This window comes from Patagioenas fasciata, chromosome 3, assembly GCF_037038585.1.
Source record: "Patagioenas fasciata isolate bPatFas1 chromosome 3, bPatFas1.hap1, whole genome shotgun sequence".
Lineage (NCBI taxonomy): Eukaryota > Metazoa > Chordata > Aves > Columbiformes > Columbidae > Patagioenas > Patagioenas fasciata.
The window spans coordinates 123,565,107-123,587,435 of NC_092522.1; the positions used below are offsets into that span (position 1 = coordinate 123,565,107).

Here is a 22,329-nt window from a genome sequence, read left to right on the forward strand (position 1 = left end):
TGGATCACAAACCCACCACAGAAAATCTGCGCATCTTTTTGTCCAACTCCCCCTCCCCTGTTGTACATCCCAGGTCTGGCACCTCCTCATCGCACAGCAAGCTGAACCAACTCCATAAAGCGCTGGGGAGAGATAAAAAGGATTCATTTTTTCCTGAACCGAGCAGAATTGGCTGGTATTTCAACCAGGGAAGCAGCACATCTGGCACAAGGCAGGAGCAGGGAAACGGAGGAGGAATGGAGAAGGGCGATGAGCCAGGATAACACCTAAGGATGAGATGGTGACAAACTGTTAATTCAGCTCAGCTGTATCGCGAAACCATACCCTTGGTATCTTGAGAAATCTAAACCCATTTCTCATATGAATAAAGCTGCCTTGGATCGCAAGGCCAAACGAAGCACCTGACTCCGTTTTTCCATCTATGAAATGGGAATAATAGGTATCTATATCATCCAGTCTTATTTAATCTAAATACATCTTGGTTCGAAAGCACAGAAAAGTGTTAAAAAACCAGAGCCATAAAATCAAACCGAATAACCCTCAACCTGAAAGCAAAGTCCCTGCTGCCTAGACAAAGTGAAATACTTGCAACGGATGAATTATTCATTTTGTTTAGAGCAGAACGTACAGTTATTTTAATCTTTGGATAAAGCACAGACTTAAAAAACAACACACAGTCCCCCAGCCCAACATCTTCAGTGGAAGTGCCTTAAAACGGGTGTATTGGCATTGATTCTGCTGCCAATACTGGGTGGTATTTTTGTCTGAAAAGGAAGATAAACCTCAACTAACATATGATTAGAGGAGAAGCACGCATCACTTAAAAAAAAAGGATAGACAAGACAACACAGCTTCATTAAAATAGAAGAAACCCTAAGGGAATTTTCAGTTTCGTAGCTCTAATGAGAGGGGTTGAAAAGAAGTAGGAAAGCAGAGAAAAAAGTATCTGTGGGACAAGACGAAACGCAGAAGAACTGAACCAGAAACAGACTTTCAAGTTTAACCTCAGCTTTTCACAGCAAGGTCTATTGTAGCTCCCAAAGGAGGGTAAAGCCACACGCCGACAAACGCACGCAAAACTCAGCACATTTTGGGAGCTGGGGAAGGGAACGGGTCAAGGTGGATCTGGGGAGCGTGGTGAGAAGGAGCTTGTGCTGCAGTCTGAACCACACCTAGCCTGCAGTTAAATATAGAGCTTCACCTTCTGCAACCACTGCTCCTCTTAACCTTCAGCGCAGAAATATTCCGAGAGATGTTTAAAAAGAGACCTGAATCTATTGTCCGAAATGTAAGCCTAGAGACTAACAAACTGCTCTGGGAGGGTTTCCAAAAAAGCAGTAAAGGCTGGAGAATTGAATTACAGAAACCGCAAGCAGCATTCTGGAAATCCAGTATAAACCAATTAGTTTCTTTAATACACATAGCCTGTATACAGACACTTCTGTACATGAGACATTTAAGTACATGTGCTGGCCCTAACTCTAGTCTTAATTACATCAGGTTGGCAGCAATCTAATAATTAATTGCACTGGAATTTTGCTTGATTTAAATCTTTTAAAAAAGAGAAACTAGTCCTTCAGCCCTCACCCTCTCATTTCTGGGCCAAACCCTGACCGGTGCTGTGCATTTGAAGAGCCTGTTCTTGCAAGCAAATCTCTCTAATTTTCGCAATCAAGTTCAGGGTTTATTTTCTTGAAGTGCTCTCAGCTGCTTTGCCACAGCGACTTTTAGCGACTGCATCTCTTACCAAGTCAAACCCACGTCCCACAGTCAACTGATAGAGCAGCCCAAGACTTTGATCCTCACCTCCAAAATATGTTTATACGGTTTCACAGCAGCATTTCAGAAGTTTATAGGAAGAAGTAGCTCTGCATTCCCGCCCCAGGAGTTGCCATTAAGGTCTAGAATCAACCCTCTTATCTTCAGGCATTGAACAAGATCACCAGAGTTACGTCTAATAGCACAAGGTTCCTCTCTTGTAGCCAGAAAGGTGCTTACAGTTGCATTAGTGGGATGGAATTGTCTCCTGGATCTCCGTTTCTCGAAGCCCGGATGAACAAGCATTTTACGGACGTTCCCAAATAAGCAGCTCAAAGCAGGTGTCTAAACCCCTGCAGCAGCAGCACAAGATGCTGCAGAACATACCAAAGCAACTTGTGTTTAATTAAGGAAAATACTGATTAACTGGGTAAGATGGCTTCACTCACCATCAAAAGGAAAAAGCAAATGAGCAGATAAATGGCACCGGGACACACGCAATGTAAAGCAGCATTTTAGGGGGCCAAATTCCTCACCTTATGGCACCAAGCGAACCCGATTTGCAGGGGTCTGGCCACCTCCTCCCTGGCTGGTGATACGAGTCACATCACAGACAAGCCTGGAAGACTCTGGTGACTTGTATGTGACTGAGTTCCCTTCTTCCTACGGCTCCCAAAGGGGTATTTTCCTCCCTCTCTTTCAAAACTTGTCACATAAACCAGCTCCATTCCCACAGCTCAACTCGGCCTATTAAAAGCATAACAGTTAAACAACCGCATTTCCAGCTTGCTTTATGGTGTAGCGTTATTGTCATACAAAGCTCTTGCCACAGCTCGAGGTTCCTGTGTTCTTGCCTCAAGTCAAACCCTTGGCCATATTTTCCAGCACCCACACACAAGGCTGTGAATTCAGCGCTAGCGGTGACCCAGCAAGAGCTTTGCAAACTGATATTAAAGCCAGGACTAAGGCAATGTGGCAGAACAGCAGAATAGGAAGAAAAGCCCAGCAGCAAAGACCTTACAGAGCACAAGACACAGCGAACAAACCCAAGAATGACAAAGAAGAAAGTGGGTAACGACAAATTAGATCAAGTGATTATGCATCTGCATACACAACTGGATGATTTCCACCATCAACACCAACGTGCTGCTTTCCATACACAAAACTAAACCTCACGTCTTTCTAACAGATACCAAACCCTTACAGGCTGTCTGACTCCTTGAGTGTCTCAGCAAAGCCCGGCTTTAGGAGGGAGCTGAAGGACCTGGCTGGCTTAGCTTTCTCTTTCTGCTCTGTGTTTCCACTGTCGTGATTCCAACAGCAAATAACAGCAGTTATCACGTTTTAAGAGAGACAGAAACCAAGAAGGAAAAACATCCATGCCCAGAGTTCTAATGGTGATTCGGAGTAACTAAATATTTCACTGCCCGGGGGTTAATAAGGAGAAGGGACATTGAGCTGGAACTTTTTTGCCATCATACACACTGCAATCAGGACAATCACACGAGCATTTGAAAGTGTTAAAGATCCTACACTGCATGTTGTCCGGCCTGTGCGGAGGGGACGCTAGAAAAACACAGCCTATGTGCTATCACGTTTCAGGACTTTGCATTAGCAGAACATTTACATTATTTCCTTCAGCCAAACCTGAAAACATCAGTGCTGTGCCAGGATAGATTATGGAAATAAACACTTAGATCCTGGTCTCAGCACTGCAAAGGCCCCCACGATGGCCTGTGGCCACACAGAAGTATGGATATGTCCATCTTGTGTGTAGAATACCTTGGGTCCTTGAGAGAACTTGGTATTTGGGTCTTAGCTTAGGGAAAAGGAGACACTCTCTGCTCCTCATCAGTTCCAAAGACCCTTGTGCGAGCAAGAGGAGCATTACACAAAGCAAAAGCACATCCCCAAAATCTGCTGGCCGCGGGCTTAATGGAGTCACAAAGCAGAGAGGAGCGTAGCACACACAGTCATCTGAGGTTCCTCAGAGAGAAGGAAACTCCTCCCAGCCATTTAGCCCTTAACAGAAACAAGCATTCATCCCTAAACTCCATTTGAGTTCCCTGGCCCTGTTCTATTATACAATATTATCCACAAAAGAGACATTACTGCAAGCAGAGGGGAAGGCAAAGCGCTCGGGTAGCCGGGCTCGGAGAGCGCTCCGTCTCCGCAGGACCCGAGAGCTGGGAGCTCTAATGATCCCCTGCCACTCTGCATAGGTATTTGAAAGATCCACTTTGCTCTGTGCTGTTCCCAGTTCACATAAAAGGGCTGTAAGAGCATTTTTGGACAAGGAATCTAGTGCTTGTTAGGCAAAAAAAATCCTGAACGATTCATAGGGCTGCTGAAGTGCCAGTATAAGCTAGAAAATAACACGGTGCATTATGAGGATAAATCGGTAAGCTGGGAGAGGAGAAATGTATAATGTAAAGAGCATGCAGAGCCCCACAGCGACGGAGCCTGCGTGGGGCTGGATGGAAAGGATTCTGCAAAAGCAAAGGAAGAGCTGCACACCGATACTGAAGTAAGAACAAGATGTCTTAGGGGCTACAAAAATATGAGATATTGTCCAGAGAAGTAGAACATCTTTTTAAACAACAAAAGGCGTGAAATAGCTCCTCCTGCTCTCCCATTGAGAATCAAACGATTACACCGTTATTAAGCTGCATGATGTCAACGCAAAATGAAGCTGGTGTTCAGCAGTGCAGGGAAAAGGATGTTTGTATCGGCTTTAATATGCACGTTGGCAGCCCCGCGGTGACGTACCTTTCCATCACGGCCAGGCACTCCTTCCGCCACGTGAACCGACTGCCTCGCCGTAGTCTGAAGGTCCCAGAGGTAGCTGTGACTGGGGGAGGCGTCTGTCTCCATTCTGGCTCTTCTATTGGGATAGGAGCGGGTCTCATGCTTAACGTAGCCCCTAAGAATGATAAATACTGTGTTTTCTAGTGGATTAAAAATCACGCCCGTTTTCTCTCTCCTGCTCGTGGGAAAAAAAAGACAAGACATGATGAAACCATTCAAACTAAAAATAGTAAAGCGTTATCAAACAAAGACACACAAAGCCCTCCCCAACCTCCGAGGTAGAGGAGAAATCTGTATTGGAGCGGATAGGAAAAGCTGTCCTGTCTTCAGCAAGAGGAAAAGGGTCGTACGGAACGGGTGATCTACGCTCCAGGATTTATTCAGGTTGTGCTTTTACCTCTTCTGCCACAAAATGGGAAACAGCAGGCTTCTATTTCTTTGTACAACAAAAAGCAAAATGTAAATTTACACCAAAGGGATTTTGATGTGTCTGAAGAGCTGAGTAAACACTTTGAAACAGCTCCACTGATAGAAACACACTCTGTGACCTGCGCAAACACGGGCTCCTGAGTGCCAGGTTGCCTGAAAAAGGCACTGAAAGCAGATTAACACCACACCTTTCCTCTTCTGTCCCCCTCCTATGGATGCATTTCTGCTTGCAAGAAGCCTGAGCTGGAAAGCATCAAGCAAGAGATAAAACTGGGCGCAAAGCCCTTTGAAACTTACCCCTGATTCTTTCCACAACAGCTTCTAAGTTAATAAATCAAGATAAATCAAGACCCACTGGGAGATGGGTCCTTCCTATATCGCTTGGTTGAGGATGGGAACCTGGTATAGGACATTAGTAGGGAAAACAAGGGTATGTTGTGAAGGGCGGCTTTGTGATCGGTGACTTTCTCTAGAGGGAAGAAATAGCAGTTCTTGTGTGCAAAAATATTTCAGAAGCCCAACCCAAACCAAACGCAAACAGGTGGATGAAAAGATAAATCACCACCTATATCCCATATGCATAGTGAGCTATGGAATTCATGCCCTGAAGCAGCCTGGGGAGATGGAAGAGCCGCAGGCAGCTGTGTGCATGGGAGAACATGTAAAGGAGTTATCCCTCCAAGTGCACAGACTTGCTCCAAATGGTTAGGATTTAATCATAAAAACACACTGCATTAGCAAAACAACACTGCTGCTTTAATTGAAAACAGAGGAAAAGGGTTAGGGGAACTTCGAGTTTAACCACTAAACGAATTCCTAGAGTTAAAAGGCAAGAAATTGGCTATTGATGCATTTGGCTGCGTTCCTCTCCAGAAACACACGATGAGTGTTTTCCTCCTGCCAGGGGTTTGTTTCTGAGCCCAGAACTACCTAAAAACTTCACCAGGAGAAGCGTGTAGGAGCTGACACCCACAATCTCCGCCTTGCACGCACAACGGGTAGCGAATCGCACTAATTCCCAGCTACCCAGACTCCTAAATTCTATTGACGCATGAACTACTTCCTATACTACTGATTTATTGGGAGGGCATTTCAAGGAAAATTCCTCATCTATTCCTTCTAGTATTTGCACAGGTTGGGGGTTTGGGTCAGCATTGGGTCGCTGGACTTTAAATATATATAAAAACGGAAAAAACTTTTAAAAATACTTTTTAAAAGAGGCATAGGAGAATAGGGTACGAAACCAGCTTTCTCTGCATGGTCTTCACAATATACTTTCCCTATCTGAGGATTTCTTTTCACAAGGAGAGGATAGGAATATCAGTGATGCCCCACGTCAAGGTGAGAGATGCAAAATACTTCTACTTTTCAAAGGTTGGGGGAAAAAAAAGGGCATTTAAAGCCTAAATTTTCTCCTGCTACTGATATGTTCACTTAGTGAATAGAAGATATTTCTCTGTTCTATGGGGTAACATCAATATCAGCAGCAGGTAAGAGCAAAGTATGCTGAGAATTATAAGCAAGTGCCCACCTGTTTTGCACACGCATAAAGATGGAAATATCCGAACGCACAGAGAGGCACGAAATGTGCTCGGATTTATTGATCAATGGTGGAATATACACTGTTGTCACATTCGATACGGCAACTATGGAGATTTTCTTCATCCCCCTCAATTAAGTGAGCGCTTTGGGGTCCTGTTTATTCTGCTGTTCCAAAGCTCCGCTGCAATATTCACCCAGCTCCTCTGCTTTACAACTTCATACGTTACATCCCAAGTTACCAGGTCAGATTCTTTTTACAAATCCCTCAAACAGCTTTTACGAAGTGAAACTTCTCTCTTGAGCAGAATGAGCGGAGCAAACGCACTATGAGATTTTCATCTTGGTATACGCATCAAAAAGCAAGAGATGGAGGGTGGAGAGGTGAACTCTGTGGGAAGAACTCCTTTTGCGGAGCAAAATCAAAAGGGAGATCTCTCCCTACCTGCCAGCGTTGAGGATCTTTTGTATCAGTGTCTTCTTTGTGCAAGGCAGCGTTCTCTCAAACGCTGGGGATGCCGCAGGTGGGTTTTGGGGAGAGGAGGCAAGAACGGTGCTGGAATGCAGCTCCAAACTCAGAATTCCCCATGGCAAGAGCTCTCAGCACATCTCAAACACCACCCTGAAGAAAGAGCGCTGCTCCAAAAGGAGCAACATGCGAGTGCTGCTCCATGTCACACGGCTCGGACAGGGGGGTGCACAGAGGAGCCTCAGGCCACCTCTTCACGCCGAGAAACCATTTACCGTCAAGTCTTTGCAGCAAGTACCGATATGATACTGATAAGAACAGATGTCACACTGTATTTTTAGCCAGCCTGACCCCAGATCACATCATTGTCCTGGTTTTGTTAAAACCAAGTTTCTCTTTTAGTGAATTTGCCTGTCAGCTAAAGCTTTCAGATCAGCTGCATTTTCCTGGAGAACCAGATCCATGTTGTGCTGAACACAGCAATGGAATGCGAGGTCATTGATAAGGATGGATGCACATCTCGCCAGAGGGGCAACGAGAAACAGGGGACCAGAAACTGACCAACGGAGCATAACATCCCATTCACGGGACAATTCATATAAAAGTGGGAGATCACGAGCATCTCGTCCCTTTTCCTCATGGTGACATTAGGAAAGGACCTTGCGAGTCGTCCCTGCGAACTGAGGCCAGTGACAGACTGAATCCAGCTCCATTGGCTGCAGAGTCCAGTCCAGGACTTTGGGTGCCAGAGCAGTTGTTGGGACTTTTAAGATTGGTTTTGTATATTTTGTATTATTTTCTCTATTTTATCAGTAGCATTAGTAAAACACTGTTAATTTTCCCAACTCTCCTCTCTGTCCGTCTTTCCCTCCCAATCCCCTGTCCTGAGTGGGAAGGGGGGAGAGGGGGTTAACAATACATCTGCCATGGTTTATTGTCACCCCACAATCAAACCCTCGACAACCATAACCACCTTCAGTCAGCACAGAGCCGGGCCGGGTTTGGATCAGCAGCAGCTCCCTCCAGAGCTCACTGCTCGGATGGGAAGGATCAGAGCGGGGACGATTTTCTCTGTAAACCAGTAAATCACCAACAATCCATTTCCAGGGCAAATCTCACAGGAGATCCAGCCCCTGAGTTTTTCTTCTTTTTTTTGTAGGCTTGTCTTTTCTAGCTAAACAAGAGCTGCTATGGGAATAACGCAAGAGATGCTACATCTTGATAATCACTATCTTTTTCCCTTTTGTTCAAGAAAGAAGAGCACACGGTTTTCTCCAAGGTGACCAGAGCTGCCTTTCTATTACAAAAGCCCAGCAGAAATAAATATCCAGCCGAAATGGAATCAGTCTGTGTCCATCTGTAGCTTCAGCACATCATTTCTAGGTGCTGGCTTCAGTTTGCAGCGCACAGAGGGAACAGACACGCTGAAGTTATTCTAGAACAGACTTTCCATGTTGCCCAAGACCCAATGCTTGCCAAAGTAATCAGGCTAACAACTACCAGTGTAAAATGAAATATCGAATTAGGTATTTAAAGCTACTGGGCTCCGAAAATAATAATCAGAACATTGTAGGACTCTGTGCATTCGTATATCGGCTTCTGAAACATATACTGTTTGTCTGAAACATATACTGTTTGTCTGCTGTCAAAATGCTCTCAGTGCTCCACAAAACACCAAAGGTGCGATGCCTGTCTAAATAAAGGCAGAACTAAATGAAAAGCATCCCTATTAATTGGATTAAAGACCTTTAACACACTAGAATTTAGCACTGATTTTTCCCCTTCAATACAAACCTGCCTTTCGCCCTAATTGGCAAGAGTTTCCAGAAGAAATTACAGTTGCTAGTGCACTGGAATTCGCAGTGTTGCTGTTAATCCCACATCACTCCTACCAGGAAAACATTGATCAAGAACATTTGAGCAAGATTATTGCATAGAGTAGAAAAAGCCTGGTTTTATTTTCCTTATCCATGAGACGTGAGTCTCTTTTGCAATGTTCCAGTTTGCTGTTGGAGACTCGAGTCTCTTTTGCAATGTTCCAGTTTGCTGTTGGAGACTCGAGTCTCTTTTGCAATGTTCCAGTTTGCTGGGCACCCAGCGCCACAGACAGGAGGAAACTGCCCCTGCAAACCAGCGATCAAACCCAAACAGCGTGTTCAAGAGGTCAAAACACGCTGGTAAATAATAAATGTGATGGAATTGCTGAGTCCCTTCCGTACAGGAGCAACATCTCGCAACATCTCAACAGCAGTGATGTCTCAAAATTGCCACGACGTGAAGTTCTTTTGTTATCAGGTGTAGGGCTGTCTGGGGATGACTTAAAGCATCATATAGCAGCGTTATACTTTTGAAAAAACAAGAAAAATAAAACCTCTTTTGATGTATTTATAAGTCACCTTCTGTCCCCTATATTATTAGAAACTTCTGGCTGGGTGCAATATATAAAATAGCAAAAGTCATTCCCTGCTGGGAAGAATCAACAGGCAAGACCCGCACAGGGAAATGGTCTCGTCTTTAAGTAAGAGATGGGAAAGGGAGGTGCAAATGTGAAATAATTCCCTAAGAGTCATCCAGAAAACCTGCAGAGCCAGGGAGAGACTCCAGGTCTACCAAGGGGATCTCCAGTCCTGCCTTGCTAAACAACTATTCCTCATTCACTGCTCATAAACCGATTATATCTGCTGCGCTAGTCCTTCAGATTGTTTTCAATTTTCTTCCCATTGTTAAACAAATTCAGCCAGAAAATGGACTTAGGCTGAAGATCCAGTTTCCCAAAAGAAGGAATTTGAAGAAATGGGGAGAATAAAAGCCCCCAAAGGCCTCACTTGGCCCATGGGTAACTCCAACGTGTAGGTGCCTCCGCACACAGGGACCTGGTGCCATCACCCAAAGAAGAACTGAGATTTTATTCCCAGAAGGAGGAATTGGAAAAGATGGAGTAGAAAAGAATAGAAAGCCAACTATCACTTCCTAGGAATTTCCTAGAAAAAACACATGCCAGTCCTTTAATGTCTTAAATTTGAAGGAGAACGATCTTCTTTGTGAACGTGGCAGGAGGTTCTACTAATCTCTTCATTTTCCAAATCCAAGAACAACCAGTCTAGTCTACTAATCACAGGATACTGTAAACAGTATCCAAAACTTTGGCTCCAAATTGATTTTATAACTGTAATTTAAATCCAGGATTCTTTAATCCACCGTATGCACTTGCACATGTGTGTTTGTTACCTCTTGGCTGGCCAGCCTGACCTGTGATATAGTAGATGGCAATAACTCAAAGTAGTGGATTATCCTACAATAAATAAATAAATACAACCACATTTTCCTCAAGTAGGTTCTCCCAACAGCTCCAGGAAAACAGGGGGCTCTCCTCCTTGCCTCGGTCTCTAAAAAGAAGCTGAGTATTATTTGGTTCCAAAGGGAATTTAAGTGCATCCGAATAGTCGCTTGGCATAGGTAGAGGAGCCGTTGTGCCTTTTGTCTTGGAAATACCGTACAAAATCTCTTATTCGGAAAAGGTTGTTCTCGAACAACCACTTTCCAAGACATTTCTCCATCTGTGTATTAACAAAAGTGAACAAGAGCTCGGCAAGAGAACGCGTTGGAAGAGCAGAGGTCAACGGTGGTTCGTTTCCAGTTTGGCCGTAACATTCAGCGGGCAAGTTCTTCCTTCCTTAAACTCCTCTCAAGAGTGAGCTTGTGGATACGGGGAAAGGTTAAGAGGAAGAAGTCAAGAGTTTAGTGCTAAGTTTGACAAGGCTTCTCTTAGCCCACAACACTATTTCTTAAACAAATCCAAACAACATTGGCAAGAAAAGAGTTTTCATTGTCAGGAGAGGCTTTGGGGCTATTTTTTTTGGCAAAATGCACCTTCCAAATAACCTCTCTTCACTGTTTTGGAGGTGACACCTTCCATCAAAGGGAAACGGCCGAGTGTTACTTCGTGGGGTGCGACACACGTGGTTTTCAAAGCAGCCACCACCCAACAGCCGTAGCTTTGCTGATCCTCGGTGTCACAATTCAAGGCTTAACAGAAAGGACGGGCTTAGGTGGCACTTTGAACGCACCCGGCTTGAAGCTCAAGTGTCCTCAGGCCAACTGGTAGCTTGATTTTCAGCTTACACACAAAGCAGGAGTTTTGAGGACCTCTTTTCCAGTGGAATAGTTCATAATAAAATTCTGGATATTAAAGCCAAGTTCACATTAGAGAGCATAAGGCTTAAATTCCATAAAACAATTACACAGTTAATTTAATCATGCCGTTGTTTAAAGGAAATTAAACATAAATATTTTTATCTTTACAATAAAACCGCTAAAGGGAACAAAAAGAACTGCGGTCAAACACAATCTATAGAGGAGCGTAATGCAAGGAAATTAATTCAACTGTGATTCTGAAGATTGCTGGGTAGTTAAAGATAATGAGGAGCTTTACTTCTCTTCTTCTATTTCAGATCTATTTTGAGATTTGGAGAAGCAGGTGGGATTTGAGAGACACATCAACTTATCAACATCCCATCCCTGAGCTCGAGATCCAACCGCGAACCCTCTGAAGTTATCCCAAAGTTCCTCTCTGCCCAAATATGCATTTCTTCTTCACTACTTTATATTATGGAGCACTATTAATGATTTCTATGTGTTCATTCTTAAGAGCTTTGGTATATAGTTCATGTTAGCAGGCTACAACTTCATGGATTGTTCTGGTCGGAGGGAACACCTCTTCAATACACCAGCTCAAGAACTGAACGATCAGTGATAATAAACAGTGACAAAAGGCTTCTTTTCCGTAAATAACACAGCAGGAGATGTTTAGGCTGTATTTGTTTACCGGGATTTGTCTTCTCAAGCTGGTACCATCTGTAAAATGCCCTTTTCTTTTGTTCGCTCAGGTCCGACCCCTGCTGCAGCAGCCAATGGGAGATCCGGCTCTGGCTGATACCTGCGAAAATATATAAAATAAAGCAAGAGAAAGAGGAAAAAAGTCATTCTTTGAAAAACATTTCGAAGTGGTTTATATACTGATAAAAGGCGTTGACTTGCAAAGCCTACGAACTCAACTGTTTCAATCACAGAAAAAGCAGAGTTCAAGCTCCCCCCCCATCATTAACTTCTTTAATTTCTCCCCGTTGTTATTTTCAGCCTTATTCAAGGTACCTCCTGGAACCAGCACAACCAATCTGGGCACAAACTGGGCAGCCAAATCAATCTACTGCTGACCTGAAGTGTCCACAACTTCCCTGGTTGTCAAATGTCTTCATCTGTGAAAAGGGAACAAGTCCCTTACCCACTATGATATATAAATAATGATAGTTAGGAGATCGTTATCATTCAATGTTTGAATAAGAAGGGAGTAAATATAGAAATAGTTTATGTGCTATAGATCAAATGGGCCCAGGAATGGAGCAAGTCAACTACTGGCAGCTATAAGAGCCAGAAAACACTAATGAACCAGAACGGGAAGGATTCAAGCTCTGGTGTCCGGGCAAGATCAGGGACAAGAGTTCCAGATGTTTTAAAACAAGACTTCTAAGAGAAGAGGAAAAGAGGGAAAAAGCCCTAGAAGTTCATGTAGTTTTTTCCAAAGCATGGCATTGAATGAAGGATCAATGCAGAACGGGAAAAGAAGTGATCAGAAGGAGAAAAAACAAAGCGCGAGGTTTAGAAGTGCACTAAGAGGTGAACTGCAGGTTCATTTGGAATGATCAATACATACATGGTTTGATGAATCACTGAGGCAGCACCGCAGGACTCCCTGTGTTTTCCACGAGGTTCCTCAGCTACCAGAAGGGGTCAAGGACATTGCAAGTCCAGTTTTTGGAGGTGCTGCAGCACCAATAGACCGCTCAGCACCCCCTGTGCCACCACCTGCTTGGGGATCGTCCCCAGGCAGCTAAAACCCTGCTTTTCACACAAAAACCCAACAATCTCTCCCCTCCTGAGATGCATCAAGGTTCTGGAAGATCTCACAGTCATATTTAACTCATGAAAAACAACTCCCTGTAGTTTTACCATTTCTAATACGGAGGTTTTACTATGCCTTATTTTTGCACATTGCACACTGTATGTCTTAACTTTAGAATGATTAAACTTGACTCTCAGGCATCATATTCAGGTGGGTTTATTCCAAATAGATCTTTTTAAATCACACGGTTTATGCTCTCAACTGCTCTTCCTTATACAGAATTGCAGAGCCTATGAAGTTCTAATTGTCCTGGGGAAAAGGGAGAGGTGCGTTTTGTTCCGAGAACAGAAGTTTACTGCCATTCAGCAGAGCTCTGCCCACAAAATCTATCCTGGTTTGGTTTCGTTCCCCATTCATTTCATTATCTTCTTAACACCCATTCCCAGCAACTGATTTTGCCCCACAGCGGCAAGAATTGAGAACCAGCTGGGGCAGGCGAGGGTTGACTATCCCCAGGGCTCAAATCGGGATATATAACGGAGTTTATACTATGAGGGAAGTGGAATTATTCAACCAAACACAAACCTTAGATCCTGCCAAGTTTACATCAAGTAACTGTGGGAGCGTGCAAGCTGATACTAAAAGAAGTCAGTCCAAGTTGATAAAACTCTCCAGCCCAAAACACGGCTTCAATCTGTTGAAATCATTCAATCTTGATGTCTGATTGCCAGTGAAACCACCAAGTTTTGCAGAGGATTGGACTAGATGATCTTTTGAGGTCCCTTCCAATCCCAAATATACTCTGATACTGTGATATTCTTATTTATAAAAGCCGTTTTTTTACGGTCCCGTGGAACACAAATGTTTGCGTCTCGCTCCTATTAATCAATGGGCAGCAGCATCATTAATTTACTTACTTACTCTTGTCCACTTACTGCAGTGAATTAGTGTTTGGCGAGTGTTTGGATAACAACGTAAGATATAAACGCAAAGCATTATTAGATTAAAGAAATTATAAATAGAGATTGAGTATCTTCCATAAGATTGGTAGGGTGGAAAAGCCAAACGGTGCGTGATGCGGCGTCCAGCGGTGCCCATGTCCCCTATGTCCCCCACCCCAGACAAAGCAACGGAGCAGGAGCCAAAAGGCGCATTTACAAAAGACCCTTTACATCCCATTTCCTACCACCTTTTTCTATCTTCTCTCCTCATTTCAGAGATCTGTGGTAAGAGCCGAGCTTCTTAAAGGTTTCCCCTACCTATACTTCTCCTCCTCTTTTTGTTTTAAAGATAGAATATGTTTTTCATCCAGAGTCCCCAAAACTGTAGATTCCAAACCGTATATTGAGTCAAGCTCACAGCAGCAGAACTGATCCAGGATCTCCCAAATCCCAGCACAGTGTCTTAAATCACAAACTTCACTCCCATCAAAAAAAGCCCCAAATTGTCACGTCAGAGTTTTCTGCATCTCCAGTGGGTTTTATACCATTGAGACACAGGGAGTAGCACCAGTCCCATCCTGTCACGTTGTCGGTAATCACGCTGCTTTAGGAAATTGCACTGGCAGGAAAACATACAGAAAGAAATCATCCTGCTGCCAGAAGCGGATTAATAAGTTCTCTGGAGTACTGAAAATCCAGCTGTCTTGAGGAAATTCACTCTCCAACCCAATCGTGGACCTCAAGGAAGGCTCAGCATCGGGCCACCAACGTGTAATGAGTACAAGAGGTTTTCTCACGGAAAATACTGAAAAAAAGGGATGGCAAAGTATTATGGCAATTCAAACGTTGACTTCTTGTGGCACACGTCACTCCTTCCCATAGCAGGTTACGCTTTGTAACTCTAAACGCAATGGAGATGACGGCCCATTCTTCTTCTGGCCAGCCCCACTCTCTCCTATAGAAATTATTTAGGGAAAAAGTTTCCCTTTCAAACACATAAAAGGAAACAGCAAAATGCAGCATCGAGAGAAGGCAACTGGTATCTGCGGCGCAAATCTGCTCACAGCCCTCAAAACCGCAGCTCGGCACGTCTTTGGTAACTGGGTTTCACCTTCGCAGGTTTGCTCAGCGCTTCTACTTTGCATTTCTTTAATGTTTCTTTCAGGAGCGATTTTAGAAGCACCTGGAATGCGTCAGATTTGGAGAAGAAAGCAAGCGACGGTTTTAATTCTTCAGTTTGTAAGCAAAGCCCTGGTTTGAGATACGACACGCTTGCAAAGGACAGCTATCAATTTAGGAGATTAGCAAAGCTTGTTTACAGACAACCTGCGAAGATCAAAATCACAGAAAAACAAATCTTTCCCTGCATTGGCATGAGCACTAAAAAAAGGAAGGAAAATTATTTTCAAACCCCGGTTTCTTGCCATTTTGCATCAGCTGTAATTCAGTAATTCTCTGAATTCTCATCACAGTGGAACTAGTTACTTTGGCATGTGGGCAGCATCGCTGTGCGCAGGTTTGGAACCTTAAGGAATTTGATTTCTGTTACAGGATCCCAGAATGTTGAAGGGACCTGGAAAGCTCATCCAGTGCAATCCCCCCGGAGCAGGAACACCCAGCTGAGGTTCCACAGGAAGGTGTCCAGGCGGGTTTGAATGTCTGCAGAGAAGGAGACTCCACAACCTCCCTGGGCAGCCTGGGCCAGGCTCTGACACCCTCGCCCCAAACAAGTTTCTTCTCCTCTTTCAGTGGAAGCTCCTGTGTTCCAGCTTGCACCCATTGCCCCTCATCCTATCAGTGGTTGTCACCGAGAAGAGCCTGGCTCCATCCTCCTGACACTCACCCTTTATATATCTGTAAACATGAATGAGGTCAACCCTCAGTCTCCTCTTCTCCAGCTCCAGAGCCCCAGCTCCCTCAGCCTTTCCTCACACGGGAGATGCTCCACTCCCTTCAGCATCTTGGTGGCTGCGCTGGACTCTCTGCAGCAGTTCCCTGTCCTTCTGGAGCTGAGGGGCCACAACTGGACACAAGATTCCAGGTGTGGTCTCCCCAGGGCAGAGCAGAGGGGCAGGAGAACCTCTCTGACCTACTGACCACCCCCTTCTAACCCACCCCAGGTCCCATTGGCCTTCCTGGCCACAAGGGCCCAGTGCTGGCTCATGGTCACCCTGCTGTCCCCAGGACCCCCAGCTCCCTTTCCCCTACACTGCTCTCTAATAGCTCATTCCCCAACTTACACTGGAACCTGGGGTTGTTCCTGCCCACATTCAAGACTCTACACTTGCCCTTGTTCTATTAAATTTTTCCCTGCCCAACTCTCCAGCCTGTCCAGGTAACTTCCAGCAGTGCTTTAGGACTGCCCTCCATATGTTATACACTGTGTGTATTTAGTGTAATATAAAGCTAAGTCCTGAAGATCCATTAAGACAGAGACAGTAGGACAGGGCTGAATTATACAAGTAGAATAATTGGGAATGGTAGCAGAACCGCACATTGCAATTTTTAATGTGTTTTTTAAAACAAAAATGACCTTTGCATTTTATTGTTGCCTTTTTTTTTTTTTAATGGTGGTTTGTTTTTTATGGTATGAGTCTAAGAACTGAAAAATGTGAACTTGAATTCCTGCTCTGCCGCAGACCATGGCCACTTCGACCTCTGTTCCTTTACTGTCTAAGTGTAAAGAATGGAAAAGGTAAGATTTCCAAACCTCGCAGAGGCATCATCGCTCCAAGCATTTAGCATCCCTCCATCTAGATTTGCAAGCTCAGAGACAGCATCTCCTAACAAGTTTACATTTATCACTTTATCTTTCGCCTTCTGAGCAGAACTTACTTGCTATCCAGGTGCAATTCTGGTGGCAAATCAAGCAAATCGCAGCACAGGACTTGAAATTCTTGTGGAGAAAAACTGGGCGTCTCACCTGCAATGGGTCTAAATCCTCACTCCAGAGCAAGCTGCAGTTGTGTTAAAAGGAGCTTCAAATAACAAGATAGGAAATTCAGCAGGAACTATTATTAGCTCCTGTTTATACTGTCATTTTTCTTATCAGTAGGAGATTATTTATACAGAGCCCAACCCAAGTGCTTCTTGTTTATCTTATTACAGACACCATTTAAAAAGTTTCTATAAAAAGCAGCTCCTGTATTTAGGCCCAGCACTAATAAGTGGTGTGGTTTTTGCTTCTTATCAATCATTCCTCTGTTTTCAAGTCACCATTTAATACTCTCGCTATTTTCCAACCTGCCCCCTCCCCTCAGTACACAAGGTAACCCCATAGGTGGTCTTCAAGGTTTCATTTTCCCTGTCAGATTCATTATCTAAATGACCTGTAAAGTAATTTTATAAAGACTAAAAGAGCCTAAAATCTGGTTCTACTGCAACAGCTGGGTTTGACTTTCAGTTCCATCCTCTCCATTGCAAGAAAAAACCAAAAGGAAAAGTCATTTATTGTTGCTGTTTGTAAATCTGAGCCTGCTCAGTGTGCTCTGCAGGGCTGAAGCTGATGTCGGAAGGTGTATTTTATAAGCGCATCGCAATATTAGAATTAAGATGAGAAAAAGGAGAAAGCTACTTCTGAATGAAATCTTAAGTGGTTTGAAGAAATAGCGAAATGAGGTAAAATAGAAGTTTCGAGGTGCAGAAGTTGCAATGGAGGCTCCTGCACCAAGGACAGAACGTGACCAGACACAGAACGGTGACAAATAAGTGCAGGGGAAACTCTGCACTTGGATGAGCTAATCCACGACCTGCAATTTGAAGACATGCGAATACTAAAGTTCATCACTTGGGTGTCCAGTTTGGCCAACTGTGATCCCAGCTGTAGTTAAGGAAGCGAAGTGTTCGGTTCCTGCTAAAGGTCTAATATCGCTCTGTTCAGTCCTTTCCCATCTCGGTGCCATTCTCCACTCCCAGCGCTACTCTAAGAAATTGTGTGTGTAAAGAAATTGGTGGAGATTGAAAGGAGAAAGTTCACAGCACGGGTAGCCAAGCCAAACCCCTCTCCTTCTGGGCAGAGCCAGCCAGCCATTTTTCACCTCATCTCATTTCATTTCTTCCTTGCCTCTCTCCTCAGGGCAGAAGAGATGAATGCTAAAAGCCGAGGCCATTCCATTCTGCATTTCTTTATTATTACATATATATATAACACATTTATTATGTCTATTACATATTTATTATTATTATATTCATTTATTATTATATGTTTCCATCACAGCAAAGGGTGATGGAGGCTGCAAGCACACCAGTCTCTGTGGGTGCTGGTCTGCTCTTGCAGAATTGCCCCTTTCCCAGCAAGAACAGGGTCCCACCTCCATGTGCAATATAATAGACAGGATCCTGAGATATGCATCTCCGGAGGCTGGAAAAGCATCACTTCACCCTATGGTTCTCCCTACACCCTCTGCTACTGACCCCTCTTCGGATTTTATTTATCTATTTTTCCTCTTGTTCACTGAGTGATTTACTGAACAGCTTTACCAACAAGACTCAAGTCCGTAAATACCGAGACAACGCTGTTTGGGATCATATATTCTGCAAAGCATTACCTCTATCTATAAAAACCGTTTGCTTAATGAACCAGAAGTGGTTTCCAGGCCTTCCTTAGGAGCGTGTCTCACAGCCGAATGGGATGTTGGATACATCTGAAGAACACGCAAGTCAAGCAGCACTCATCAGGCCTAAGAACTCTGGAAGTGAGAGCCCTGGGACGCGTTTTCTGCTCCGGGTCTCTGTCGCCAGCTGTTTTCAGTCACTCTTCACCGTCCCGTGCTTTTGAAAGGGAGCGGATGTTCCTCTCCGGTAGTGCTGAGCACACTCTTTAATCTGCTCCTCAAACATCTCTATTCTTTCAGATAAGCCATAACTACGTACTTACTAGTGGTACAAAAGTACTACACATCTGCGCACTTATATATTTAAAATGAATCAGCTCTTGTAGACCTTCCCACCAAGCATATGGAGGATGACACAGTTCAGATGCAAAGGGCAATGGGAGGAAGAGATCGGTGCGGCACTTCTCTGCTGGAGAAGCTGCCTCATGTGCAAAATATCACTTTATTTTCTTATTTGAAAGGTCCATGGAAACACTACTGGGTCAGCTGCAAAATGACACAGCCATTTAACCTTCAGTTCTCCCTTGTTTCCCACTGATTTGGCTTGAAAACAAGATAATAACAGTACCATTAGTTCAGTCTTCAGTCTGCCCCACCAAGAGACTGGAAAGAGACATTGAGTATTATTTTCTCTGCTCACCGTGCATGTGCTTTCTGGATTTCCCCCCATATCCACAGCAGGTTTGAGTGGGATGGGTGTGAAACTTCAATTTACTACATACAAGGTGGATGGTGCCATTTAGTCCCAGGAGGAACAGCCTGGGAAAGCTCCCAAAGCCTGAACACTGACTTAATGACTTCAACAACTGAAATCCAAGAGAGGAGATCGAAAATGGAAGGAAAAAGAATGACCAGGAGTGAACAGATGGGTCTTGCCCTTGCTACGGTCTGCATGGGGTATCAAGACGCACACCGAGACACCTGGCTAACTAAATCAATTATTTTAACCAATACAGACTCTGCCTTAGATTCGGGGTGGTGATTCTGATCCAGTAGGTCCCACTGATCAAAATAAAAACGCTGGCCTGTTTTGGAAATACTCTTCTCCTGCATTTTTTTCTCTCTGCATCCCTCCTCCTGAAGGGGAAGCGTGTTTGACTTGCTGGTAGATGGGAAGGGTGCTGGAACCTTCAGGCTCAGTCTCGGAATCAGAAGCTTTTCTGTTGTTTGCCCTTATAAAAAGCTATACAGATGGTAATTCAGAGGTGGGCAAGGATTACACCAAAAAAGGTGAATGACCCACTAACTACCAAAACTTCACAGTTTGGGTACATTTTAAGCAACTGAGGTTAGCATTTAATTTTTTAAGTACTACTAATAAAATCTGATAAGGATAATGACATCCCTAGAGTTACAAAAAATGTTCATTTCATTATTTTGCAGAAGAAAGTGAAAGCAGAGAAGGACAACTAATTTTGCTCAAGATCACAGCGAAGAGCTGGAGACGTGGAAGACTGAGAGGGATGTGATGAATGGGATCAATATCTCAGGGTGGGTGTCAGAGGATGGACCAGACTCTGTTCAGTGGTGCCCAACGCCAGGGTGAGGGGCAACGGGCACAGACTGAAACACAGGAGGCTCCATGTGAACAAGAGCAGAAACTTCTTTGGTGGGAGGTGCCAGAGCCTGGCCCAGGCTGCCCAGAGCGGGTGTGGAGTCTCCTTCTCTGAGACATTCAAACCTGCCTGGACCCACCTGTGTGATCTGCTCTGATGACCCTGCGTGAGCAGCTGGGTTGGACTGGGGGATCCCCAGAGGTCCCTTCAACCCAACCAGCCTGGGGTTCTGTGATTCTGTAACTCCTGGCTCCATGGTTCATACACCCACTCCTGCCCACCCCAACTGCTCGTGTGTCTGCAAACCCACAGCTCCCAGCCAGATGGGTTCTTATGACATTTCACAAACCGAAAATATCATAAAAGAACAGCTTCCCTCCTGCTGCTTTGGCATTCCTAGTCATCAAGGAGCCTTAAAAACAATCTATTTCAAGATCTTCATTCAAGCTTGGGTTTAAAAATGAATAGATGTTGTAGGTATAACATGGGATTGAGCTCTCTGTATTTTATCATCAATCTTCATCCTAAATTTGCACCCAGCTATGCCGTTCGGACAAGCACTGTGAGCCTGAAAGGAGAACTAATAGCACCCAACTCCGCGGAGGAGCAGAAAGATGTTGTTACTGCGTGTGTAGAGCTCTAGAAACACACCCAAGGAATAAAATCTCCGCAATCTGTTCACTTGTCCTGAATGTCAAAGAGAGAAGGTACAGCGCAAAATAATAACTACTGCTCCTTCTAGGTAAAATCTGAGCTGATCTGGTGACACCCTCAACCTCACATCTGATCTTCATTAATTGGGACTCAAAGGCAAATGACTGAAAAACTTCAAAATGTCACAATCTGACTCCTGGATGTAACGATACCAGCTATAGCTGAGTCTCCTGACTCTTCATATACATTTTATAATATAACTACACATCTCTCTCTCCATACACAGAGGTGTAGATACACATCTATTTGCCGCACTCGACAAACAATTTAAGAATTAAGGAAAAGCGTTTTCATTTTAAGATAAGAACTTCGGGCTTATGATAATGCTGTAAAATAAAATCTGCTAGCACAAGCCACAAGAATAAAAAAAAAAAGGCAAAAAGAAGAAGTGATTCACTGGGGAAGTTCCATGATGTGCGGGACAATGGGTCTTAAATCAAAGGCATACATTATCATGACTAAGCTGACAGATCTGCACTGCAATGCAGAAAGCCAAGCGATATTCCAACATCTGCACCGCGCGCCCATGGGCAGCGAGACAGAGTTTTACCCCAATAAAGGACGGGCTCTCCGAGCTCTTACCTGTTACCTGTGCAACGACTGCTTGGGAAATTCTCCGATTGGCCAGGAAGGCTTTGATTTCCTCCTTGATCACGCTGCTGTCCCTCCTACCAAAACAAAACAAAAGGACACACAAAAGGACGGACAGACCAAAGTGCACTTTGAAGATGCAGAATGGCTTTATTTCCTTTATTTGGGGGATGAGGAGAGGGGAAGGCAGGCGCTAAAATCCTCCAAGTGCCTCAGCAGTGGACGCTTCTTTTAACAAGTGTCACGTTTGATCAAAGCACCCCAGCAGCAGAATGGATGACTCACGTCCTATATAATTCATATTAGGTGCAGCGCTGCCATATGGAATGTACAAAGTTTCATTACACGGGGATGAATAAATCTCTCGTACCGGTATAAAAAACCTCGCTCATAAAAACGAGGCACAAAAATAAAAGGTAGCAGGGTCTGCATGGTTAGCGACACAAATGAATGTACGCACACGAACCTCCGAGCGCTCAAGGGAAAGACCCAAAGGAGAAAGGATTTTGCAGCCCCTGTCCCCTACCTGCTGAGGCCACAGTTTGCACAGAACGAACAAGGGTCGCTTATTTGGAGCCTTTGTATGATTTTACAAGGTGTGCAAAGATGGTTGAGAAGGGACTAAAACTGCTGAGAAGTAAATGATCTGGAGGTTGCAGAGAGACTGTGTGATGCACAGCAAATTCTAGTTGCAGTAACTACACACTTGTCCCTGCTCTTCCTTTCTCTCTTCCAGAGAAGGGTAGACAATTAAAACCTGACTTTATTAGGCTTTATTATTTGGTAATCTCCCCTCCCCTTCTCTCTGCCCCAGCAGCACTCAAGGCAGACTCAACCTTGCAAATGTAAATGTAAAATAAATGCTACATTGTGGGTTCGTTTGTATTTCTTTACCTAACACTCATCCTCCATACGTCTGTGAATCAAAGTGGTTTCAGTTTAAATGAGCGCTAAAAGCGTTACCTGAGACTTATTGCACAGGAACCCAAAACTCAAAGGAACGATTAAACTC

The 22,329-nt window shown here is 44.2% G+C and overlaps 1 protein-coding gene across 24 annotated transcripts in view; it reads right to left on the reverse strand.

Moving 5' to 3' along the window:
• HMBOX1 (homeobox containing 1) overlaps positions 1–22,329 on the reverse strand; it is a 135,660-nt gene that overhangs the window by 44,113 nt on the left and 69,218 nt on the right. For all 24 annotated transcript variants that reach the window (XM_071807157.1, XM_071807163.1, XM_065834045.2 and 21 more), the window contains 3 exons: positions 21,309–21,394; positions 11,829–11,939; positions 4,528–4,681 (listed from right to left, as the gene is read on the reverse strand). In XM_071807157.1, coding sequence (XP_071663258.1) covers positions 4,528–4,681; positions 11,829–11,939; positions 21,309–21,394 — 351 coding nt within the window. The remainder of the gene's footprint in view (positions 1–4,527; positions 4,682–11,828; positions 11,940–21,308; positions 21,395–22,329) is intronic.